Source organism: Leuresthes tenuis, unplaced genomic scaffold (assembly GCF_036924035.1).
Source record: "Leuresthes tenuis unplaced genomic scaffold, fLeuTen1.0.hap1 SCAF_22, whole genome shotgun sequence".
In the NCBI taxonomy this organism is placed as follows: domain Eukaryota; kingdom Metazoa; phylum Chordata; class Actinopteri; order Atheriniformes; family Atherinopsidae; genus Leuresthes; species Leuresthes tenuis.
The window spans coordinates 24746671-24774539 of NW_027325376.1; the positions used below are offsets into that span (position 1 = coordinate 24746671).

At 41.1% G+C, this 27869-nt stretch overlaps 1 protein-coding gene and 1 long non-coding RNA gene across 2 annotated transcripts in view; both read left to right on the top strand.

The window, feature by feature from the left end:
- LOC140281434 (uncharacterized) overlaps positions 1–27869 on the top strand; it is a 103101-nt gene that overhangs the window by 68016 nt on the left and 7216 nt on the right. The gene's annotated exons all lie outside the window — the stretch shown is intronic.
- med11 (mediator complex subunit 11) lies at positions 166–5321 on the top strand. Its single transcript, XM_072376738.1, has 3 exons — positions 166–410; positions 1148–1278; positions 4312–5321. Exons 1-3 carry the CDS (start codon positions 341–343, stop codon positions 4459–4461), a joined length of 351 nt encoding a protein of 116 aa, XP_072232839.1. The 5' UTR covers positions 166–340; the 3' UTR covers positions 4462–5321.

The following is a 27869-nucleotide window of genomic DNA, read 5'->3' on the forward strand; positions in this document are numbered from 1 at the left end:
TCATAATTTTCAAAATGTGTCTATGTGAAACATATTGGGACATTATTCTAAGTTTATAATGTCCATTATCCATTGAGTATGCAAATTTCCGTCTATAATGTGTGCCTGAATGCACCGTGAAATCATTTTCACCGCCTACATGCTTGGCCGTACAAAGGAGTGTAGATGCGCACTAAGTTTTTAACTGGCGATAGCTTGATGTCAAGGCCGGTACTTTGTTTTCTGGCCTACTTGCTTTTCAGATTTTCTTCTTTTTAGACGGACCTAAGTGGCTTTGGATCACACTGGACTGTGAAGTCCATCTTGTTCCCGGAGAGTTGTAGCGTTTTCTTGCTTATAGATGGCTAATGAGCGGCTCCGAGTTCTGGAGGACGTAGAGAAGGAAATAGCAATGGTACTGCAGTGCGCCGGTAAGGGAATAAGAGACATTGTATAGTTTATATTCTTGGTGATTTTTGGTATTGCTGTATTTCTGTAATCTATGATTCATTATCTGCCAGAGTCGAGCCCAAAATGTCAGCGTTCTATCTAGTCGATGATTGCTCAGTTTTTTAGTAGCTTTTATCAGCATTGCTATAAGACTTTAACATGAGTCTTACATGAGAAAAAGCAGTTAGTCAAATTCTCTAAACGTTTATAGAAAGAGCTCAAATTATTTAATTATTAGTCGTTTCCCTTTAGCAAAGGAAACATTGGACCTTCTATATGAAATTAAATGAGATCGTTCAATTCCATTGCTGCTTGCGGCCACATTCAAAACGGAAGTAACATTAATGTTTTACAACAATTATCACTTTTGTGGCACGCACATAGACACACGGACAGACATATGCACACAAATAAAATAAAGAGAAACGTGTGGCTGAATATAAAGGAGCCAGGTCAGGAAACACCATCACAGGAGGATGAGGAAGAAGGCAACAGGTTACTGGCAAATTCACCAGTGACATACGAGGATGAAATACCAGACTTAATTGGAACTTTTTTTTACTGCTCTGTAGTAGCCAAACAAACAGAAATATTCTTAATAATAATCTTTCTTAAGATAATCTTGTGTTTGTGTGCAATCTATGATTAACTGTAAACTCTTTTTTATCTTTTTTCTGACATGATGAATACTGACATTGACATTTGCTTGTTGTGGCAGGTAATACTGTTCTCGAACTCTCCAAAGACAAACACAATGCCAGTTTCCTGGACAGACAGCTGCTCCAGTTCCAGAACTCAATCAACCGAGTGGAGTGTGAACTGAATGCCCAGATCTGCTACCTCACACAGGTCAAAAAGAAACTGTAGTTCTAGTTTATGCATACGACAGCTATAGAATTAGTTTTAAAAGACTAATTGAAAATTAACTTTTACTAAAAGCTCTCTTTTCTTCCTGCTTTGGCTGCAGCCGCTGTGCTTTACAGTCTGCTAGAAATATGATTAATTATGACATGCCAACTCCACCCGTTGTACATAAACACACACATATCAAACGTCCGAAAACCTAGGTTGCTCACTGAGTTGATAACCAGCATTGTTGTACCTCTTGTTCTCTGTTAGGGTTGATTATGCCAGGTAATTAAAAGATAACATGGGAGGTGGGGGACATCCCATTAACCCACCGTTGTTCCTCCATGGTAATTCACACATGCTAGAAAGAGGAATCAGGGTGTACTTACACAACAGGTCGATGTCGTGGAATCAGCTATGTGACAACAGTGTTATTGGTTAGAGCGGCATGTTTTGAGACGCAGGCTTACACTTATTAACACAGCTCATTTTGCTTCTTTTACTATCCCCACTTACCATCTCAGATGTGTTACAACCTCCCATGCCACCTCTGTACATTCACAGAAGACACCAGTGTCCAAGAAAGGCACATAAGTCCTGGCTTTAAAGACAAATGTGAAAAGGCCTTTTGACACTTACGCTACAGGCTGTATCATACCTTCATGGAGGTATCCGTCTGCATTCCTCTCAGCCTCTACAGATTGCCATTTTTGCAGCAGAGACAGATGGATGTTCAGTCATTCAATAACCTAAACCTGGAAGAGGCCAACAACAACTATTTTCACAACAAAGAGGACAAAATCCAAAAAAATCATAAATAGTAAAGATGTACAGGTGAAAAGTTCGGACAAGAGTTGCATTGGACAATCTTCATAATATTAACATTTAATTTTACTTTACAAAACACACCTTTGTCCACTCTATATTTTCCACAGCAGAGCAAAACTAAAGGAACAACAACAGCACGAACACAACCAAGATCAGCCAACATTATTATTTAATTTGTATATCACAGCAACAACTGTATATGTAATTTGAAAAACTGAAGTCTCTAAATCAACTCAAGGCACTGAAAGTGCATATCGCATTCAACCACACAGCACACTCCATAGTGCTTTTTGTTCTTATCATTCACACACCAATAGACACGTCAGTGTCTTGACCAAGGACACTTCAATTCAATTCAGTTTGATTTCTATTGCGCCAAATTACAACAAATGTCATCTTAAGGCAGATTCTAGGGGCGGCTGTAGCTCAGGAGGAAGAGCAGTCGCCCACCAATTGGAAGGTCAGTGGTTCGACTCTGGCTTCCCCAGGATACATGTCAAAGAGTCCTTGAGCAAGACACTGAACCCCATGTTGCCCCCCCCAGTGTATCATTGGTCGTATGAATGTGTGTGAATTATTAGAAAGCATGTAGTTATGTATCTTAAGAGTGTGTGAGTGGTCAGTTAGACTAGAAAAGCGCTATATAAGTCCATTTAAATAATATAGTCCAATTGGAGTTCAATTCATTGTAATCATAATGCAATGAAATCCAATTAATTAATTTCTCATTCATGGAGAGCCTATTCAAAAACAATTTCCTAGCTACGGAAATCAACAGAAATCGGAAATCAAATCATCGAAACTTCTCTTCAGTCCAATCTCCTGTCCTGAGCATTCTTGAGGTGACTGTGGAGAGAAACAATTCCCTTTTCACAGGAAGAAACCTCGGGCAGAACCAGACTCAGCAAGGGTGGCCATCATTCTACTTTTAGAAACTCTGGGAACAACAAGTAAACCTGCAGTTTGGGAGCAAAGTGCTCTGTTAGGAAAATATCTTACAATGAGATCTTTAAGATATGATGGAGCTCGGTCATTAAGAGCTTAATATGTGGAGAAAGAATCTTAAATTCTATTCTGAATTTAACAGGGAGCCAATGAAGAGAAGCTAAAACTGGAGAAACATGATCTCTCCTGTTAGTTCTCATCAGAACTCTGGCTGCAGCATTTTGGATCAGCTGGAGGCTTTTCAGAGAATATGTGGGACAGCCCAATAATAAGGAATTACAGTAGTCCAATCTTGAAGTAACAAATACATGAACTAGTTTCTCTGCATCACCCTGAGACAGGATGTTCCTGATTTTAGCAATATTACGAAGGTAAAAGAAGGCAGTCCTAGAAACCAGTTTTATATGTGCGTCAATTGATAAATTCTGGTAAAAAATAACTCCAAGGTTCCTCACTGTAGAACTAGAAGCCAAGGAAATACCATCTAGAGTAACTATGTAGCTAGACAATTTCTCCCTGAAGCGTTCAGGTTCAAAGATATCGACTTCAGTTTTGTCTGAATTTAGAAGCAGAAAGTTCTGAGTCATCCGGGTCTTTATGTCTTTAAGACAGGCTTGTAGTCTGACCAACCTATTGGGTTAATCTGGTTTTATATATAAGTACAGCTTAGTATCATCAGCAAAGGAATGGAGATTTATGTCATGCTGTCTAATAATGTTACCGAATGGAAGCATGTTTAGAGTAAAAAGAATCAGTCCAAGCACAGAACCCTGAGGAACTCCATGACTTACTCTGGTGTGTGAGGAAGATTCTTCATTTACAAGAACAAACTGAAATCTTTCAGATAAATGTTCAACTTCAACATGTGGCCTGGAGTAGAAAAATGGTTGGAAAAAAATGGGAAATAACAGAGATGTAAGTACATCTATAGATTAAATAAATTACAGAATTAGCATTAAAAAATATTTTTGGCTAAATCAAAATTTAATAAATAAATAAATAATTATTTCTAAGGAAATGCTCAAAGACCACATGCAACAAAGATTGTTAAGTGTTCACCTGACCCCCAAACTCTACAGATGCATCCCTCAGATCCACAAAGCCTCACACCCCAGAACCCACAGAGCCCAGACATCTCAGTACCAGACACAGCCCTGATCAGAGCTACTTTGACCAATTCAGTGTTAAGCAGTCACAATGTTATGGCTGAGCAGTGTATTGGGACTTGCATTGAAACTAACTGTCTTGTCTTTTCATCAGGTAGCTACTGGACAACCTCACGAAGGTTCCACTTATTCAGCCAGGAAGGACTGTCAGATGTCACTGAACAGAGCAGAGTATGCAAAGGTCAAACTGGGAGAACTGGGGCGGACATGTGAAGCTATGCTGGAGCAGCAGCAGCAGTCATAAGAGCAGAGAGGGAAGCTGGCTAGCTGTTAACATGGAGATAACTCGGTTTGCAGTACTTGACTTCTCTACGTGATGATTGTATGTGCTCACATTTTTTCAAATCACAAACAGTGTTCAAATCTTTTTAAAGACCCTTCTGTTGTAAAAAGTGAAACATCATATAGTTATGTAAAAACTCAAATAAAAAAGAGGGCTTTCATGAAGCATAAATTACTTTTTGAAATACTAGAAGTGTCTGGATTATTTGTAATTTAGTCCATTTTTCTCAGTGGGGCATATAGCTAGCTTTCTGTTGAAACTCTAATATCTCTAATACAGCATCTTTGGTTTATATGGGTTTGTATTGACCTTCCTGGTAAGTCAGTAAAATATTTTCTTTCAACACCCATAATAAAACTCAATTTAGTACAATCTGTGACTTTTATATACTCCTAAATTGAGCATTCAGATTATAGAAAATTAGTCATGACCTTGAAATGTACTAGCACAGTTGATAGGAATGAGTACCTCTTCCTGACTGGCCAAGAAAAAAGATTTAAGTAAGCAAATGATCTTGAGTTGCTTCAGTTGGTCAGGTCTAGGTTGAGCAATGTTGTGTGCCCAAAAATTTGGTCTGCTGATTACCTGAATATACTGAATGACCATGTTGTTTTGTCAATAGATTTGTTTTCTTTCCTAATGGCACAGGCATATTCCAATATGGCAATGCCAGGATTTGTTCATGACTTGTTGGTGTTGACTTGTTTATTTTGTATATCCATTTTACCCTGTACTTGGTCACTTGCAGCCTTTCCCAGCTGACATTGTAAGACAAGGTACAGCCTCGACATTTTTAGCATTCTCACTATTGAATTAAATAAACCTTGATAATAGAATTTTCAATAAACCTCAATAACAAAACTTTCATTGTCTTCATCAGTCTCACAGTGCAACTTCATGAGTTCTCATTTGAATTCACTGAAATTACGTAAAGAAGCATTCAACAATGACTTGTTAAATATATAAAGACTATTTATTGAAAGATAAAAATAAACCAAAAACATGAACCTTAAAGTACAAACATGAAAAGTTAGTGGATTATGTATGGCAGTATAGGGAACACCTTGGTTTGAGAAGGGGGCAAGAGAAATGTTCTGGAATTGCTAAAATTGCGTCTTCATTTTAGACACCATTTACAGTTTTAAAGGTACTTTTAAGTCATTTATCATTTTTAACAGTGAATTCTCTTGACACTACTGTACCGGCCGAAAAAGAGGAATACACACAAGGTCGATGGCCAACGGTATCCAAGTGGGAATCTCTCCGTTGGCTGTCTCTGGGCCTTTCTCAGTACTCAGCTGTTTGTGGATGAATTTCGAAGGACTTTCAAGGTGACTTGCAAGCTGTGAGTCTCTCTTCTCCACTGGGGGCTTCTCGTTGCCAAAGAGATGGAGGTTCGATGTCAAGACTTCAGCAAAAATAACACAATTGTTGGTGCGTTCACCTGAGTGTTAGAACACTTGTTTGGTCAAATAACCAACTCTAATAAGCTGAACTTCAATTCACAAAAATGATTTAAAATGAGCAAAATGTTAATAAGATAGCGCTGTCTTTTTGAGAGAGAGAAAAGAGAGAAAAATATTACTCTGTGTACTAACTCATGCAGCAGCGGAGGTTAAAACCTGCAACGAAAAACAGAAGACATGGTCACCAAATAAACGGGCAAACAGAAAACAAAAAACACATCTTTCTATTATTTCATTCTTTTTTCTTTTCTCTTAATCTTCTCTCTTTCCTCCGATTTCTTCTGGCAGTTTTCCGAGTTTGATTAGTGGAGGCGAGGCATGACGCAGGCCAGTAATATGCCTGAAAATGTTAGGGTGTTTGCCTGGCTGTTTAATTCAGACTTTGAAAACTCAAAGAAACAAAGAAAACTCAATGTATCCATTTTTTTGTCTTAACAAACAGTTGTTCAGAGGGTTCTGAAAACACCACACCTTATTAAGATATGTATTTTATAATCTTATGAAATAAAAAGACATGAAATAACATACTCTGAACTAAAAAAAATGGATTAAAGGTGTGGATCTTGCATACCTCTCAAATTCAGATGGATATCTGTAAAGTTACAACATATGAATAAAGATCCTAACAATGTTATCTTCCAGTGTATAAGTATAAAAAGAAACAATGACGAACATCAATTAACAGTTGAGTTACTTCATATAAATGTCTGATTACTTCATTAATTTAGGTTTAACTTCGCTGCGCTACAGACCACTCAATGGCAATGTGGCTCCATAGAAAAGTTTGTAATTTACCTAAATAATTACTCCTTCCTTATTATACCAAGTACGATCATGAAAAAGGTATCAAAATGCACCTTGAGATGTCAATGAAAAAATTAAAGAATCTGTACAAAGGTATAAAACCTGTTCAACACAGTTCCAATAATCCGGTTGAGAATGAATCTAAAGAAAATAGTTGGTAGAGGTGTGAGAGATCCATTTCTTGTCTTGTTCGATAAAAGGGGGAGATGTATTGAGGCATTCTTTTGATTTACATGTCAAGGTAGACAAAGGAAGATTTGGTCTGTCTGAGGCTCCTGACTCTATCTTCACATGAAATAATTATTTTGTTTATTCATTAAGAGCTTTTGCTAGCTGTTTTTTAAATGCCCTCTAAATATGTTATGACACAGGCCTGGTGGGAGTGAGTCCCACAAATCATCTCCAAAGGACAAAGGTTATTGTAAATGGAGGTGGTTTCTGTCTCTTGGTGTGGAAGTCCCACATCTGTGTCTTTGAATCAACACCCCCCCCCCCCCCCCCCCCAAGAATATTGGGGGGAATAACCAAAGGTTAGGTTCCACATTAAATCCACACTTGAGTTCATTACACATTGCATACTCAAGTGTATACTCAATAGTTAATCTAGTATGTTCTGCTATTCTTGATCATAGAATTTAGCCAGTTATAGACACATAACCTGTCCATTCGAAAATCCTTGAAGGAGCTGTTAAACCAGCTATGTTAACATTAGCACAAAAGTGATTTAGAGAGTTTATTTTAGGATTTATAGTGCATTTAAACAGCAATGGTGAATGAATCAGATTAAATAAACTACTGAAGCTGCTTTTCTAAGCATTTGTCAGAGATGCGAAGGCCTAGATAATTTATAATTGTAAATTCACACAAAGCTGACATTTTTGCTTTTGGCCTAAATTATTCCAAAACACAGAATGTGCATTAAATCACAGCACATTAACTCTGGATAGCATCACCCTGGCCTCCAGGACCTCTGCAGGGAACACTTGAGTTACTTTGACTAAGATATATAAATGGTAGTTTACATAACACTTTTCTATCTTGTTGACCACTCAAAGACCATCAAAGGCCACATTCACCCATCCGCAAACACTCAGACAGCATTTCTTAATCTATATAGTGTTAGAGGCTCCCCCATTGTTGGGGACCTCCCCAACAATGATTCCAGCACAAGGGATTTATACAAAAGACTGGATCTTGACTGACACAGGTCCGTTTCCAGCTCTTTTCTTTAAGAACTGAACATTAGGACTGTGTTAACAACAGAACACACTGGGCATTAGCATTACCGTCAGTACGACACGGCTAAGCATAGGACATTGTTTATTCTAAAAGTGCATCGTATTGTTTTTTCTAAGGGTTTGTTGTGATATTGTTCAGGAAATAAGGTTAATTTGAGTCAAGTTAAGGTTAGCCGTGACCTTGAATGCGAACTAACTATCCTACTTTTGTTTAACCTGGCACCTTAACATATGTCACAAACTCGGATTGGAAGTACGTCATTAATGTGAACTGGACATCCAGACTGGGACTTGAACATCCAGCTCTGCACGCTTCTATTTTGGTATAGATTTTGTTATTTGCTTTCACATCCCCAACACCATGCTTTTTTTCTCTATACTGTTCACTTATTCACACACTGAATGTATCGAAGGCAACGTGGGACTCAATGTCTTACCTAAAGAAATATCGACATGTGGTCCAGCGAAGCAACCTTCCAAATGGAAGACAGCCTCTCTTTCCACTGAGCTTTGTCCTTTAACTCACATAAATGAAGTCTCTTTCTTTAACCTCCTGAAATCTAAAACCAAATCTGGAGCATCATGTCCCACAGCCAGTAAGGAAAACTAGTTGATGCATTCGTTTCTTCAAAGCTGGACTTGTAATTCCTTACTAGTAGCAGGTCTCAAGAACTTTGCCAAAAATATGAAGATTCCAAACTGTTTCAAAATATTTGAAGAGTTCTCCAAGCTCCATCTGATCTTGAAGACCTCTTTTTAAAGATTCAAATGGAGTATTTGTCACATTCAAAAGGCAATGTTTTAAAGTAACTTTACTTTGAGTGTGACTTTTGGTTTCAGTTGCTATTTCCTTGTGCTTTCAGTTGGGAGTTAACATTAGGAAAACATGTTTTATGTTAAAAACAACACTATAAAAACATCCTACATCAAGATATCCTGTTCCTGCATTGACAGGTGATGACTTGTGCTCTGTCTGCAAACCACAAATTTGTTTTTGAAACAAACCCGCTGAAATTTTTTTTGTCCCTATCCACAAATCCAATGTTTCTTTCTTGTCTTTGTTTAAAAAATATTTCACATTTTACACTTAGCTGTCACATTGCTGAACTAGTTCAGGATTTTATAAGCTATATGTCTAACATGTAACCTTACTGCAATTACAGAATAGTAAAAGGACAAGACCAAACTTGGCACAATTGAAGAAGATAACTTTGTAGAAATGTATCTTTGGTCTGCCAAACAGTTTCTGTCTACCTCTCAGCATCAAGGAGAACGGTTAAGCAGCAAGAAGCTTATACTCAGACACAGTCTCTGCGTCTCATGGGCATTAAAATAATCAAGCTGTCACAGCAGTGGCTGTGACACCTGGTCTCTGACACACCTGTGTTCGATCTTTCCTTGATTGCCCCATTAGTTTAAATAGGGAGGTGATTAATGATGGAGTGCAGCTGAGGGGGAAAGCACAGGTAAAGTGAGTGACCTTAATGGCAGGGTACGAGAAACCAAAGGAAAACATGGCAAAATTAATGACTAAACCAAGAGCATAACACATAATAAAACTAACAGACGTGACAAATTATATTTAAAGTTATAGGAAGCTTGTAGAGGCTTGACTGTAACAAAGTCAAGTTTTGCATTATATTACAGATTTAGCCTCAATAAATGACAACAGACAAGTTTACAATGAAGGAATTTTTTTGTTTGTTTTAGAAGTTGCAAAGGCTATCTGGGATAGAGAAACTTATCAGTCAAACATGACATGTGACACATCTAATCATTCAAAATTAATGGAAAGATGTGTCCAAACAGTTAGGGCAGGAGAAGACTGGATCCAGAAGTGAACAGGAGATTGTAAGGTAGATGTAAAAAATGGGAAGCTTGGAAAGGTTGCAGGGTTCATGAGGAGAGGCTCGGAGGTCAGCTGCTGGCTGGTTCAATGGAAGGCCGGGCAGAACACTGATATCCAGCTGGGCGCCAGAACAGGCATACATATCACACTGAAGAGAGACAATCATCTGGCACAGAAACACAGGCTTCAAGCAAGCAAGCTTCAACCGGTGCTAGATTGATGATCAGCCACAGGTTAGGATAGTAAGAGAGTGCTCCTCCAAGCCGCCCTGCCCAGCCTGAAACAAACAAAGAAAACCAACCAGCTCTCAGGAAACAATAGAAATATATAAATAAATAAATACAAAATCATAATCACCACACAAACTCTTAACTCATATTGTACATTTATCTATTGACATGCTTACATGTGTAGGTATAATGTTTGCTGGGTTTTTTTTGTATTGTATCTAGATCACAACTGAAGTGAAACTAGTGATTGAACTCTGAAATAAGTAACACAGATGGAATGAAAGCTGTCTGAATATTTGCTTTTGGGCTCTAAAATGTTTCATACAATGCTCCTCTCTAAATTCAATTAAATTCAATTCAATTTATTTATATAGCGCCAGATTACAACAATTGTCATCTCAAGGCACTTAAGTAATATAGTCCAATTCAAGCCAATTGGAATTAAATTCATTGTAATCATAATCCAATTAATTCATATACATATAGAGCCAATTCAAAAATTAATATCCTTGCTAAGGAAACCAACAGATTGCACCGAAACTTGTCTTCAGTCCAATCTCCCGTCCTGAGCCTGAGGGACTGTGGAAAGGAATGACTCCCTTTTAACAGGAAGAAACCTCTGGCAGAACCAGAACCAGGAAGAAACCTCTGGCAGAACCAGAACCAGGAAGAAACCTCTGGCAGAACCAGAACCTGGAAGGGTGGCCATCCGCCTCAACCAGCTGGGGTTTGAGAAGCCAGAAAAGAGAGAAAAGAGGGGGGAAAAACACCATAACACCATTCAAAGGATATCTGTTGGAACAGGGAAACACAAGTTAATAACCACAATAATGTCACATGGACATAAAATCAATTGTGAAATTAAACAGGGGGAAAAAGAGAGCAAAGTGAGGAAAGGTGTGACAGATGAGGTCCCCCAGCAGTCTAAGCCTATAGCAGCTTAACTATGGGATGTTTCAGGATTACCTGAGCCATCCCTAACTATAAGCTTTATCAAAAAGGAAAGTTTTAAGCCTAATCTTAAAAGTGGAAAGGGTGTCTGCTTCCTGGACATTTACTGGCAGCTTATTCCACAAGAGAGGGGCCTGATAACTGAAGGCTCTACCTCCCATTCTACTTTTAGAAACTCTGGGAACAACAACTAAACCTGGAGTTTGGGAGCAAAGTGCTTTGTAAGGAAAATACCTTACAATTAGATCTTTAAGATATGATGGAGTTCGTCATTAAGAGCTTTATATGTGAGAAGAAGAATCTTAAATTCTATTCTGAATTTAACAGGGAGCCAATGAAGAGAAGCTAAAACTGGAGAAACATGATCTCTCCTGTTAGTTCTCATCAGAACTCTGGCTGCAGCATTTTGGATCAGCTGGAGGCTTTTCAGAGAATATGTGGGACAGCCCAATAATAAGGAATTACAGTAGTCCAATCTTGAAGTAACAAATGCATGGACTAGTTTCTCTGCATCACCCTGAGACAGGATGTTCCTGATTTTAGCAATATTATGAAGATGAAAGAAGGCAGTCCTAGAAACCAGTTTTATATGTGCGTCAAATGATAAATTCTGGTCAAAAATAACTCCAAGGTTCCTCACTGTAGAACTAGAAGCCAAGGAAATACCATCTAGAGTAACTATATAACTAGATAATTTCTCCCTGAAGCGCTCAGGTCCAAAGAGAACAACTTCAGTTTTGTCTGAATTTAAAAGCAGAGAGTTCTGAGTCATCCAGGTCTTTATGTCATTAAGACAGGCTTGTAGTCTGACCAACCTATTGGTTTCATAGATAAGTACAGCTGAGTATCATCAGCATAACAATGGAACTTTATGCCATGCTGTCTGATAATGTTACCTAGTGGAAGCATGTATAAAGTAAAAAGAATCGGTCCAAGCACAGAACCCTGAGGAACTCCATGACTTACTCCAACGTGTGAGGAAGATTCTTCATTTACAAGAACAAACTGGAATCTATCCGATAAATATGACTTAAACCAGCCTAATGCAGTTCCTTTAATTCCAATAACATGTTCAAGTCTCTGTAACAGAATGCTGTGATCGATCGTATCAAATGCAGCACTGAGATCCAACAGGACAAGCACAGAAACAAGTCCGCTATCAGAGGCTAAGAGGAGATCATTGGTAACCTTCACCAGTGCTGTTTCTGTGCTATGATGCACTCTGAATCCTGACTGAAACTCTTCAAACAGATTATTTCTATGTAAATGATCACAAAGTTGAACTGCAACTATTTTTTCAAGAACTTTAGACAAAAAAGGGAGATTGGATATAGGTCGATAATTAGCCAACACTTCTGAATCAAGAGTAGGTTTTTTTAAGTAAAGGTTTAATTACAGCAACCTTAAAAGTCTGAGGTACATATCCTGTCAACAAAGACAGATTGATCAAATCCAAAATGGAAGTGTCAATTAAGGGGAAAACCTCCTTGAACAGTCTGGTTGGGATTGGGTCTAACATACAAGTTGATGGTTTAGAAGAGACTATTGCTGTTGTTAGCTCAGAAAGATCAACTGGGCAGAAGCTGTCTAAATACAAATCAGGTTCTAAAGATACTCCTAAAGCTGCTGCACTTGATGATACATCAGTGATAATAGTGGGAAGGATTCCATCAATCTTCTCTCTGATAGAAACTATTTTATTGATGAAGAATCTCATGAAATCATCACTGCTGAGAGTTAAAGGAATACATGGCTCAACAGAGCTCGGACTCTTTGTCAGCCTGGCAACAGTGCTGAAAAGAAACATGGGATTATTCTTATTCTCTTCTATCAATAATGAATAATAAGCACTTCTAGCTTTACGAAGTGCTTTCTTATACGTTATTAAACTATCTTTCCAGACTAATTGAGACTCTTCTAAATTAGAGGAACGCCACTGTCTCTCCAGCTTTCTTCAGTCTGCTTTAACGCACGCAGCTGTGAATTATACCAAGGAGCCAACCTCTTCTGACTGATTACCTTCCTTTTCAGAGGGGCAACATTGTCCAGTGTTGTATGCATTGAAGCTATAGTGCTGTCAACAAGAGAGTCAAGTTCTACAGGAGTAAAATTTAGGTAGCCGTCCTCTGTCATATCTGCACATGGCAGTGAAGAAAAGGATGATGAAATCAACTCTTTAAATCTGGTTACAGCATTCTCTGACAGACACCTTCTATATGTGGAATTCTTCTCAGAAACCGTGTAGTCAAGTAATGTAAATTCAAAAGTTATTAAAAAATGGTCAGACAAGACAGGGTTATGAGGGAACACTGTTAACTGTTCACTCTCAATGCCATAAGTCAGCACAAGGTCAAGGGTATGATTAAGGCAGTGAGTAGGTCTGTGAACACTTTGAGAAAATCCAATGGAGTCTAATATAGAATTAAAGTTAATATTTAGGCTGTCATTTTCAACATCTACATGAATATTAAAGTCACCCACTACAATGACTTTATCTGTACTCAGCACTAACTGGGATAAAAACTCTGAGAATTCAGACAGAAACTCAGAATAAGGGCCAGGTGGACGATACACAACAACAAACACAAGAGGTTTTTGTGATTTCCACTTTGGGAAAAACTGAGAATCAGAGATTCAAAAGAGCTAAAACTAATCTTGGGTCTAGGACTGATTAGTAACCCTGATCTGAAGATAGCTGCCACTCCTCCTCCTCTGCCTGTGGTTCTAGGAACATGAACATTTAAATAGTCAGAGGGAGTTGATTCATTAATGCTAACATGATCCTCCTGCTGCAGCCAGGTTTCTGTAAAACAAAATATATCAATATGATGATCACAGATCAAATCATTCACTAACAGAGACTTCGAAGGGAGAGATCTAATATTCAGCAAACCACATTTAATAGTTTGATGTTTTTGTTTTAATTTTTTTTTGCACAAGAGGATTTGCTCCTTTTGTGTTTTTTGATTGAGGGGGGGGCAGCATCAGGTGGGAAGCCGCAGAGAAGTGTGTAAGACTACAACTCTGCATCCTGGTCTCAACTCTGGGTTGTCATGTTTTTGGATGACTAATAAATTCGTCCATATTTCTAGAAATGAGAACAGCTCCTTCCAAAGTGGGATGGATGCCATCTCTCCTCATCAGACCAGGTTTTCTCCAGAAAGATTGCCAATTATCTATGTAGCCCACGTTGTTTGCTGGACACCATCTAGACAACCAGCGATTGAATGAGGACATGCGGCTAAACATGTCATCACTGGTCAGATTTGGCAGGGGTCCAGAGAAAACTACAGAGTCCGACATTGTTTTGGCAAAATTACACACCGATGCAACATTAATTTTAGTGACCTTCGATTGGCGTAACCGGGTGTCATTACCGCCAATGTGAATAACTATTTTACCGTATTTACGCTTATCCTTAGCCAGCAGTTTTAAATAGGATTCTATGTCGCCCGCTCTGGCCCCTGGAATGCATTTGACTATGGTCGCTGGTGTCGCTAATGCCACGTTTCTGACTATAGAGCTGCCAATTACCAGGGTTTTGTCCTCAGCGGGTGTGTCGCTGAGTGGGGAAAATCTATTTGAAACGTGGACAGGTTGATGGTGAACCACGGGCTTGACTTTAGGACTATGACTCCTCTTCCTGACAGTCACCCAGCCACTCTTAAGTCCCGGCTGCTCGGGATCTGCTCGGGGACGACTAACAGAGTTAGCTACGCTAGGTGGCTCCGCACTGACTAAAGGGGCCTGGCTCGCTATCGGGTGGTTTTCAACAGTGCAGAGCCGAGCTTCCAATTCAGATAACCTTGCCTCCAAAACTACAAAAAGACTACATTTGTTACATGTACCATTACCACTAAAGGAGGCAGAGGAGTAACTAAACATCTGACACACGGGGCAGGTGAAAGCAGGAGATAGAGGAAGAGAACTGGTAGCCATGCTACGCTAGAGAACCAGACACACCGTTAAAAAGTGAAAAATAAAGACTTAAGATCTGTAAGAGTGAGCGTTAGAGTATAACAAGTATGGGATAGAGTTAACTATTCAAGATGTGTAAATTATGGGGAGAAATAAGGTGATTATTAGTAGTTCAAGAGGAGCGAGAACTGTCACAGTGCACACGCAAAGCAACAAGAAGTGATGCAATACGTCTTACAGCAAAGCAAAGCCGATGAAATGAAAGGGTCACGTTGTAACAGGCATTTAGAATTAATATAGCAAAGTGTTTCATGATTCTGAGTATCTGGACTCATCCAGTGACCACTGTGAAAGTACAGCTGACAACATATGTGTCACAGTTCATCTCTGCCTCACCACTCTGCACCTGCCTCCTTCAATCAGCCAATCAGACACACCCTTCTCATCAAGCCAACTCCATTCACCTGTGGTCTCTGCGCTGCTCTGGCTGTATTTAAGCCCCAGCTCCACACTTACTCATTGCCAGATTGTTCTTGATGCTTGCACTGATCTCCTGGTTTCGACCTTGCTTGCCTCCGATTACCCTGCCACACGAATCTCCTGAAAATAACCTCAGCCTGCCGTCCCCGACCACGATCCTCGTCTGTCCCTTTCTGGATTCGGCCTGTCTGCTCCCTTGGCTATCTGGTGATTACCTGATTCAGCTCTACAGAGTAGTGAGTGTTAGTCCTGTCTCCTCTGTGGCTTCCTGCAGTTCCTGTGACTCTTATTACTTCACTGAGTGAGTACAAGACTGAGTTTCACAGACTTTACTCACCAGTGTCATGGTCCGGGTCGGCTGGGCCTAAACTCCAATCCTCACTAAAGACTGTTAAAGGCCAGCGGCCAGAAGACAAACTGTTTTGCCTGCTGCTATTGTTTCCTGGACGTGTGCTAATAAAATTTGTTACCAACTATACTTGCCTGTCTTTGTTTTGCTATTGGGTCCAAACCAAACCCTTTACAATAGGAAAGTCTGTGTGACAGCTTGGAGAGACAGCTGACTGGAAGGAATAGTCCCCACTGAGGCTGTCATGGGCTAGCTACCCATGGCGGCAGTCTCCAACACTGGTTCAGTTTGTTGGAGACACCCACCAAGTGCTACAGAAAGTAAACAAAGGAACATACCCCAACAGCCTGTGAGAGCGGGGGCGCAAGATGGCTCGACCACTGACAACATGGCTACAGATCCAGGGACAGCTGCGACTACGAGCAAGAACACAGCACATGAGACAACCACAGCAGCAGGACACTCACTTCAGGTGTGCACTTGTGGCTTGGTGTCATTCAGGGGGTTGAGGACCCACCAAGGAAAGAGAGGGTGCTTGAGAGAGCAGAGACAAGGGCCTCGCATTGATCAGTACTTCTTATAAAGCAATCAGTCGATTTGAAGCACAGCGACAGGACAAAAAACAAAGTTTGCAAAACATCAGCACCCCTTTCACTGAGGAGAATACAAGCACAGAATTGCCGGTGGAGGAACCCATCCAACCAAAGAGACCTCCCAAGAAGAAAAAGATCAAAGGGCACAGATCAAGTGTGAAGTGGCATAAAGCTGTTGAAGAGGGTCAATAACGACCTGACAAAGATCCTGGAGCAACTAACGGGCACAGCAGAGAAAAAGCTGGAAAGGATGAGCGACATCATCTACCACTACGGAGAAGAGCACTTTGGAGTGAACACAAGGAGAAGTGACAAAGTAATACCAGCACCAGTCAAATCCAGGAGGCAGCAAGAGATCAAAAGGCTGGTCAGAGCGAGAAGGCAGCTGAGAAAGCAGTAGAAGAAGGCCTCTGATACAGAGAGAGAGGGTCTCATGCTACTCCAGGGAGACATCAAGTGTCAGTTGGAAACCTCGCAAAGAGCAGAGAACTTGAGGAAATGTTGCAAGAAGAAGGAAAACACAAGAACTCGGTTTTATAAAAACCCCTTCGAGTTCGTCAAAGACCTCTTCGCTAAGGAAAAAAGCGGAACCCTGAAAATTCCAAAACAGGAACTGGAAGAACATCTGGAAATGGTCCACCATGACACGAAAAGGCACGAACAGATAGTTATCCCACATGACATCCCATCTATTTAACCTCCTGAATTCAACCTGGAGGCTGGCCCTCCAAAGTGGAAGGAAGTAGAGAGTACAGTACAACGCGCAAGATCAGCATCAGCCCCTGGGCCGAATGGAGTACCGTATAAGCTCTACAAGAACGCACCAGATGTTCTGCACTTTCTTTGGAGGCTCATGAAAATAGTGTGGCAGAAGGGAATAATACCCAAGTCATGGCAAAGAGCTGGAGGGGTGCTAATTCCCAAGGAGAAGGATGCAACAAATATAAGTCAGTTTTGGCCAATCTGTCTTCTCAACGTTCAGAGAAAAATCTTTTTCAGCGTGATAGCATAGAGGTTGTCCAGCTACCTGGAGAAGAACAAGTACGTTGATACATCCATACAGAAGGGCAGCATTCATGGATTTTCTGGTTGCTTTGAGCCTACTAGTATGACCTGGAACCAGATCCAAGCGGCGAAGAAAGACAAATGAGACATCCATGTCATCTTCCTTGACCTAGCCAATGCCTTTGGATCAGTTCCCCATAACCTCCTCTGGGAAATCTTCAACTTCTTCCACGTTCCATCATCCATCAATAGCCTAGTAAAAGCTTACTTCTGCAGGTGTGCTTCACAACAACAGACTTTACAACATCATGGCAGCGTGTAGAAGTAGGTGTACAATCTCACCCCTGGCCTTCACAATGGCCATGGAGGTCATCATCAGGGCCTCAAGATGGATGGTGGGGGGTGAGCGAACTAAGAACGGGATCCACCTTCCACCAATCCGAGCGTACATGGATGACATGACCACTACTGTAGCATGTACCAGGCGGCTACTTGGAAAACTGCAGGAGAACATCAAGTGGGCCCAGATGAAAATCAAGCCGAACAAGTCACGAAGCATCTCAATAGTCAAGGGACAGCTAAAAAAACATGAAGTTCTGCATTGGAGATGACTCAATACCAACGGCGTCTGAGCAACCTGTCAAAAGCCTGGGCAGATGGTACAACACAAGCCTCAGGGACAAAGACCAAGTGCAGCAAGTCTTTGTACATCACCAACAGTCTGGAAAATATCAACAAGACTCTACTGCCAGGGAAGCTCAAGCTCTGGTACCTGCAATTTGTACTCCTCCCTCGGGTAATGTGGCCACTCACTATCTATGAACTCTCAATAACAGCTGTGGAGAAGATGGAACGAACCATGATATCATACATGAAGAAATGGCTTGGACTTCCATGATATCTGACTAACATTAGCCTCTATGGCAAAGGGGTCCTTGAACTGCATATCATGAACCTCACCGAAGAGTGTTCTAAAGTAAGACTCCAGATGACTCTGATAATACTGCTCCACCCCTAATAACTGGACGGAAATGGACACCAGCTGACGCGGTACCGCATGCTACGTCGGGCCTGAGGCACAGTGATATCGTAGGGCACCTCCTGTTGGGAAGAGGAGGATTTGGCCTTACGGCAAGTAAGTGGTGGAGGAGGTGCACCGTCAGGAGGAGGCGAAAAGAAGTGCAAAGTCCGTCTCTCTTGCCAAGCAGGGACAATGGATGAGGTGGGAAGGACTGGAGAGGAGAAAGCTTTGCTGGAGGGAGTTCTGAGAAATGGAAGCAAGCAACATCAGCTTCATCATCAGAGCCACCTATTATGTGCTCCCATCTCCAAAAACCTCCATCAGTGGTATGATGAGGATTCAACCTGTACCCTCTGCCCAACTCCAGCGACTCTCAAACACATCTTGACTGGTTGTAAGACCAGCCTCACACAAGGCCGCTACACCTGGAAGCATAACCAGGTCCTCAAGAGTCTGGCAGCAGCTCCTGAGAACAAGAGGAATATCACCAACTCCTTGCCCCTGAGAGAAGCCAGTTCCATCACGGCCCCAACCTTCATTCAAAAGGGACAGGAAAAGCTCAACCATCCCCCAACAAACTGAAGCTGGACAATTAGCCATGGCCCGGGCCTGGAAGATGCTAGTTGATATTGGCCAGCAACTAATATTTCCACCTGAGATTGCAGCCACTACCCTTAGGTCAGACTTGGTACTCTGGTCCCCTTCGCTGAAGGCTGTTTACATCACAGAGCTCACAGTCCCATGGGAGAATTCAACAGTAGAGGCCTATGAGCGAAATAAACTGCGCTACACAGAACTGGCAGTAGATGCTCAACAACGAGGATGGAAAGCGAAAGTCTATCCAGTTGAAGTGGAATGCAGAGGTTTTGTGGTTTCTTCCACCATCAGGCTGCTGAAAGACCTTGGCATCCATGGACAGGCTCTGTGACAGACAAGATGGGTGTGGGCCAGGGACCCAAGAAGTACTACAAAATCAGGATCAAGAAGGACGTTGGAGTATCAAACCAAAACACTCTGTTCCAACAGTCATGCAGTGGTTGACTGGACAAGGACCCAACCCCCGCCTTCCATCAGAGAGAGCAGATTTTTAAATAAATTTTTAGATTTGAAAACCATTGCAGTGAGTGCCTGCACAAGTACAAGAACTTTTCTTATTGCACACACGAACACATACACCGAGTTTAATGATGTCTACTCAGTCTACTCAGTGAACTGCTCTTTGCCTAAGTCTTACAAGACATTCACAGAAAATTTAGAAAGTGTCACGATTTAGGTTTTCTTCATGTCTTGTCTCGTCATTTCCGGTTTTATTTTGAAAAGCACTAACTTTCCCCTCTCGTTTCGGGTATCCTCCCGTGTCAAGTGTCGGATTGTCTCCCCTGATTCCCAAAGTGTTTGCACCTGTACCCCTTGGTCCCTCATGTGCTCAGATAGTCTGTCTCCCTTATCTTGTGCCAGTATGTTGTCTCCGTTTCTGAGCTTCATGACTCGCCTCTTGTCCATAGATTTCACAGCGATCACTGCCATAGTTTCCACGAGCCTGCAGTAAGAGATCCTCCTGCAGAGCTATCTTGCTTTGTAATTTATTCCAAGCCATAGTTGATTTATTTAACAACGGTAAGTTTCATAGCCTTGCTTTGTTCCTCCCGTTTGGAGTGATTTTGATTTGTACCTTTCATAGATACCTCCGTCAATGGAGATTGGGGTTCATTGTTTAAGTTTCATAGCCAGTTTTGTTCCTCCGTTTTGGAGTGTTTTATGTTTTGTTCTTGAAAGATTTTGTGCCGCTGTTAAAGGCGAGTTTTAAGTTTACAGTTAAAGTTTCAAGGTGCCTCGGCTTACGAGAGAGCGTCTTTTGTTTGAATCCACCTCAATAGGAGAGCGTGAGTTTATTTGGTTATCGTTTCATAGTTGGAGAGATTTGTTTTATAACTTTCATAGCTGCACTCGTCCTCAGCCATATTTACTGAGGAGAGTGCTTAGGTGTTTCACAGCCTTTTCTGTTTGCTCTGCCTGGAGATCCTCAACCTGCCTTATCTGCTGTGTTTGATTTAATAAACATCTTTGCTTTTGAACTGATTCTACGTCTGTGCCCTGAGTCTGAGGCCTTGAGAGAAAGTCGTTCATTAAGTAAAAAATGTAAGAGTTTATTAATGACGTTATAGATTCGTTTAATTTGTAGAGAATTTCAGATACAGCTCATGTTTCACAACTCGAGTTAAAGATTGATATGTATAAGCACCGTTTCGATAATCCTATTCCCTAGGAGGGAATTATTTTTTATTTCCGATACCATTGCGCAACACTGGTTCCAGGACTTTTTTCGCAATGCTGTAATAGTTCATATTTTTCACAACTACTAATTGTATGTGCTGTAGCAGCACATCTTAAACATTTTTATTGTATAGATGAAAAACATTGTTACAATGAAATAAAATCATATTTCCCTTTTGAAAGTTGTTTTGAGTATTTCTTAAGAAATGACTTTGGAAACAATATTTGATGCTATTTCAAATACTAGTGCATTCAGTAGTCTAAAGCAAACAAGATGAAAAATAGTTTGGATGTTTGGACAACACTGCTTTAGCTCTGAATGGCTAATGTCTTCTTTTTTCTTCTTTTTACTTTATACATGCTACCATTAGGTAACATTATTAGACAGCATGGTGTAGTGTCTGATGTTTACCACCTGTGCAAATTGATAAGCCTGTTAATTGCCATCTGTGTAAGGAAGTTATGGGTATAAACCAGAACATTTTGAGAATAACATAATGCCCAGTAAATTTGTCCAAGAATAGGGTCAAAATTACGCACACACCATGTCCGGGCTTTGTGCTTAGTGATGAGAACATGCAACAGCTTCAAGGTCACTAGGAACAGGCAGATTATACTTAAGGAAGACCGAACCCTCAGTAAGGTAGAGATTTTGGGGAATGCGGCCTTGAGACATCTCTCCAGACTTGATGCATCATTCTGTAATTCTGATACGGACCTGGTTGACAAAGGTTTCTGTGGTCGACCAAGTCTGTGTCAGCAGAGTTCTTCCTGCATCATCTACACACACACAGGCTGTTTGAAGGCGACCATCTCCTATACACCACAAACTTGGCGTCATGAACTGAGAGGTTTTTTGCTCTGCATTTCGGCGTTCACATGACAATCCAGTGGGGTCAAAACAAAACGGTGAGTTTTTCCACCTTCTCATGAGAGCAGGGGCCGTACTGGAGGGTTTTGGTGTTTTGTGTTTTGCACCTGAGCATGCTAAAATGGCCTGTTCGAACGGTTGCCTGCCGTGTGATATGAGTGGGGAACTCTGTCTAAATTTGTGTTGCGTTACTAGAGATCTTGTGCTGTTTAAGTTGAAGTTCATGGAAAGATAAGTTAACAGAACTGTGAGTTGCTGTTATAGAGTTTACGGGGTGTTAGTACAATACAGCGTTTAAGTTTCTGGGCATGGCAGACGTGCACGCTGCAGTAAAGAAATAAAGAGTTGAAGTTTTGAAGCGTAGCAGTGTGGCTCGCTGAGTTCTAATGAAGTACAGAAATAAAGAGTTGGACGTTTTGAAGCGTAGCAGTGTGGCTCGCTGAGTTCTAATGAAGTACAGAAATAAAGAGTTGGAAGTTTTGAAGCGTAGCAGTGTGGCACGCAGAGTTTTAAGGAAACAAAGACTTGTTGAAGTTTATGAGCGTGGACGGACGCTAATGTGAGTTAAAGAGACAGAGACCTGGATTCTATGGGAAGTGTCATAGTGCTGCGTTGTAAAGAAAAAGGCGCTAATCTGTTACATGTAAGGCAGATGTCAAATTCACCGAAATAGGATCTAAGGGTATTTGGCCAATGGAGCTGTCGCAGCTTCGGTAAAAGAGTATAAGTCGAAGAGTTTGTGAATAAAGGTGTGCGCTATGTGTATAGTGAGCTGTAGGAAAATAGGCAGGGAGACATGCTTAATGCTTGTTTGTCAGTAGCTACCCACTTATTCATATATATATATTGTACCTTTTTCAACATATTTGTTTGGATTTCATTATTTCATTATTGTGTAGATTTCATTGAACTAAATTAATGTTAAGGGAAACAATTCTGTTCAGTGACAACAGAGGTTTTTACCAAAAGGACTGAACTATTTCCATGTGCACAAGCAGATGCACTCTCAGTAGCAAAAGCACGGGTAAAATAAATCATTTCTAGATTTGAAATTGTCCTCTCACTGATGGCAAAGAACTTAAAATAGACCTTAGAAACCACTGTGCATATCATCCACAATCAGCAGATTTCGTGGAGAGACACAATGGAATAATTAAGTCAAGACTGAAAAAAAATTATGGAAGAAATGGGAAATATTGGGTTTACTGTTTACCATTCTGAAACTGAATATTACTCCAACTAGCACAAGATGAACTCCATTTGAGAAAAGGTATGGAAGACAATTTGTACTCTCACAGTTAAAACCATTCAACTGACATGATGGAGAAGAAAAGAAAAAGAGAAGAAACCTTAGCAGAATACAAATATTAACAAGTAGAGAGATCTCTTCTGTTTAGTCTGTTCCAGGTGAACCGGTGAAGGAATCTCTGAAGACAGTAAAGCCCGGGGACTGGATCATCATCAAAGTGATAAAGAAAAAGAACTGGTCCAGCCCAAAGGGGGAAGGTCCATTTCAGGTACTACTTACATCACCCACAGCAGCTGAAGGACTTCTTGGATTCACTTATCACATTGTACCACGACCTTCAGAAGTAGGGAAAGATTAGTTACCCACCACTGTTTTCTGAGGCAAAAGTCTGACTACAAAGGGGAATTCTCTCAACAGGAGGGGGTTCGTCTCAACCTCAGTGAAGAAAATAACGGCTAACATGAGAACATAGGGTGTGACTAAAATAAGACAGGGAAAATGGATGGACAAAGGCCGTGGCATCCATTCAGATTACCAGGATTTTGTGGGTTAAGAAGAACCAGCTGTGTATTATTAATCATTACTCTTATTATAGTATTCCCAATTTTATGGTATGAAGCATGGATTAGCAGAAATAAAGATGATGCAGGACAGAGTACCACCACTGTCCCCTTGACATGGAAAGTGCCACAAAAGTAATGACATTTATTTAAACTTGGAAATATATTGAGAAAACAACCTCATTTACAATATAGCTGAGACAGAAAAAACAACATTTTTTGAAGACACGATTAAAACAACATTTAGAACATACAATAAGCTTAAAAGGAGTGACAAATCTGCGACTGCGAAGGCATAGAAGTCTAATTAAAAACAGGAGCAGTGGGACAGACTTTTGTGGAATTTGGGTAAGCTCTGGGAATCAAATTTAGATAATGATCAGACTTGTCCTTTCTTATTTCTGCTGTATATTCATTTCTAAGCTTCCTAAAAGCAAGACAATGACCCGGGTCCCTCATATGCCCAGCTAGCATCCAAGGTTTATTTATTTTTTAAGTAAAGAAGACAGTTCTGCCGAAAGCCAGGGACGAGACCTGTCCTAAGTTCTATACTTTTTAAAAGGGGCGTGTTTGTCAACTATGGAATTAGAAGATTTACAAAAATGGTCAAGAGCTAGATCTTCATCTGGGATTTTAACGGTGTCATGAGTATAACTATTCAACAGATCAGTTAAAAAAAAAAAGCCTGCTCATGGAGATGTTTCAGGTTCCATCTGGATACCAAGCGTGGACCTAATGTTTTCATTTTTGCAGTTCTGATACAAGCTATTGAGCAGTGATAACTAACACCAAGTTCAGAGATTTTCTACCTTTGATTTGTTAAGATTGAGCCAATCAGGGACAACCTTGAAGGATCTTTTAAGTTTGGTTTTGTAGGATCAGTAATTACCTGAGAAAGGTTGATATTTGTACCACACCTCGTTTAAATGATTAGAGGCAGAGTTCATCTAGTTTAAAGTAATATTGCCACACAGAGATTGGGTTTAGGCCACATGCACACAGAATGATCTCAAGAAATATAAGAAATATTAAACATTCATACACAGATTTTTGAATACATGTAGAGGAATGATACTTTGAAATGTGCTCATTGCGGAGTTATGATCAGTTGAGTAATGAAAGTTGAACTATTCTGGGAAAGAGGTTCTGTTCCCAGCATTATGATATACACTCCTGATATATGCATTAGAATGCATTAGAATTGTTTTACTATTTTCATATGCATGTGTAATAAAGAATTGCTTGCTGCTGATAAATGCAAAGAAGAACATTTTACACATAGATGCTCACATATAGGCTGCTGAATGCAATGAAGACCTGCTTATCCAGTAAAGTTCAATGTCAATGTGTAATATTCAATTAGGATTTGCAAAACAGTGAAATTAATCGGTATGAGAAGACTACAGGAATATTTACCTGGGTGTACGTTAAAACAGAGATGAGAAAATTGCGATAAATAATTGTTTGTTTGTGCGTATATGAATGTTATGTGTATAAACTGTGTTGAGTTGTAGTTACTCAGTAGTGTCTCAGTGTTTTACTGATCAGACAAGTTGCTCCAGTGTACTCCATACAAACTGGTTGGCTACTGAAGGGATAGAAAATGGGGAATACTTGTTTTAAAGCAAACAAGGAATTAGATGGGGAAAATAATTGTTTTAACGGGACCCAGACAATATTAAATAATCAGACAGAGGGGAAAAGAAGTGTAGATCGCTTAACTGCCAAAATGATCTAATTTAATGGATTGGTTTAGACATGCATAACAGCATTTTAAGAACAAAGAGAGAAACAAAAAGGGACAAAGCTTTATGGTGGAAGGTGATGTATAAATAACTGTGTATATGATGAATGAGAGACCGTTTGAGCAGCACAACCATTTCGCAGCACAAGGACAGCAGTCCAAGTTAGAGAATCTCCCACGTGGTATCACCTGTCACACTTTGTCAAGGCATCAAAAGAAGAAAAAAATACCAAACTCAAGGACAAAGAGACGAAGACTCCGGCGGACTTAGAGAGAGGACTGACAAACCAGAAATACAAAAGGATGCTCGATATCAAGATCCAGAAGAAGAGGCTAACAATGCCGCGAACACTTACGATGCTGGGAATGATGCCAGCAATGAACAGAGAAGAAGATTCAGTGTTCATCAATCTGCAACACGTGCCAGGAACAACGGTGGCCTCCCCTCCGGAAGGCGATCCAACAAAGACTCGACAACGACACTTCGAGAAAGACAAGAGAGCCAAGGTCAGTCCATAAAAAGACCAAGCCCAAGCGTTACGAGAACCAGAGTTGAAGCAACCCTGGGTAAGTCAGTTCAGCTCCCATGCCAGTGCACAGCATGGAATCTTGACAGACTTCTTCAAGTGCAGTGGAAAGACAACTACGGAAGACTGATAGATTTCTCAAACATCTCCTCTCCAGTCAAGTACATACTACTCAGTGATGTTAGCAAGGTGAAAAAAGAAAAGGGGACTGCAGTCTTTATAGTCTCTATAAGTGTATATATTATGACCCCCAACCTGGGTGGTTAGAGTTAAGCAACAGACTTGAAACCAAAGTTGAAATGATGGTTTTAGTAGTAATTAATGGCAGCTTTGATACAAAGAAGAAATACCACCATTAAACATCTCAACATCATCTCCGCCACAAACCCCTGCATCCAGATGGGGAACAACTGAGGGAATTAATACACCAACAGCAGGTACTACACAGGTTATCACTTCAAATGAGGGGGTGCACATAGAATCCTCTACGATTAAAACATCTCTGGGAACTGTGACAACAACAACCATTACCTCAAACAGTACTAATGTTTTTGGGTGGACCACGATACAACCTATCCAACCACCAGGCTTGGAGGAGAAGGATGTGGTGCCATCAGGTACCATTGGTGAGGAAACAGGCAGAGAATCACCTGATCTTGAGCAGCAAAAAGACAAAGCAGCTGATAATGTTCAGGAATAAAATAAGTGATAAAGACAGAGGAGTAGTGAGCAGAGGATGATAACATTGACATGTATCCACTGGTATATTGTTTTGGTTATGATCATGATCCAAACCAGCCACTGGCTGGCGGATGACTTTGTGTATAAATTTTGAAGTTGCAACTTTTGTTGGAATTTTGGAATTGTGCAGTAGGAGTGTACTGCCATTTTTTGTTAACCCTGTTTTCTCCTGTTTATGTTGCTACAGGGAGGTAAGATGATTGTATTTTTGTTGGCATTCTTTTGGTCAGGAAAGTTGCTTGCATACAAGATAGACCTGTTTTGTTTGTTATTTTTGTTTGATTTGAATTACCTTTTTTTGAATACATTTCCTGACTTTTTCGCTGTTTTACTAAATGACCTATTATTGCAGTGGTGTTGCCGGACACCTCGGTGTACCAGCTCTGTAAAGGTTTCAGCAGATATAAGGGGGGGAAAGAGCGAGTCTAGAGTTTGCTGTTAGCAGTACATGACGGGTTGACATAAACACATAAACCACAGATGAAAACCACACTGCACCTCCTGAATCCGATATTCAACAATCCAACGGATCCTCCTCTCCAGTACCCCCTAAAAGACCTTACCAGGGAGGCTGAGGAGTGTGATCCCCCTGTAGTTGGAACAGACGCTCCAGTCCCCCCTTAAAGAGGGGGACCACCACCCCGATCTGCCAGTCCAGAGGCACTGTCACCAATGTCCATGCGATGCTACAGTGGCATGTCAACCAAGACAGCCCTACAACATCCAGAGCCTTGAGAAACCCAGGACGGACCTTATCCACCCCTGGGGCCTTGCCACCGAGGAGCTTTTTGAGCACCTCTGCAACCTCAGCCCTAGAAATGGGAGGCCCCATCTCCAAGCTCTCAGACTCTGCTTCCTCTGAAGGTGTGTCAGTAGGCTTGAGGAGGTCCTCGAAGTATTCCCCCCACCGACTCACATCGTCCCTAGTTGAGGTCAGCAGAGCCCCGTCCCCACCATACACGGTGTTGACGGTGCGCCTCTTCTTCCCCCGAGATGCCGGATGGTGGACCAGATCTCTTCGAGGCCGTCCGGAAGTCGTTCTCCATGGCCTTACCGACAACTCCTCCCAGGCCCAAGTTTTCGCCTCAGCAACCGCATCAGCTGCGCTCCGCTTGGCCTGTCGGTCAGCTGCTTCCAGAGTCCCACTGGCCAAAAAGGCCCAATAGGACTCCTTCCTCAGCCTCACCGTGTCCACCAGCGGGTTCAGGGGTTGCCGCCATGACAGGCACCGACCACCTTATGGCCACAGCTCCGGTCAGCCGCCTCAACAATGAAAGCACGGAACACGGCCCATTCGAACTCAATGTCCCCCACCTCCCCTGGGACATGGTTGAAGCTCTGCCGGAGGTGGGAGTTAAAGCTCCTTCTAACAGGGGATTCCGCCAAATGTTCCCAGCAGACCGTCACAATACGTTTGGGCCTGGCAGTTCTGATCAGCATCCTCCCCCACCAGCAAAGCCAACTCACCACCAGGTGGTGATCAGTTGACAACTCCGCCC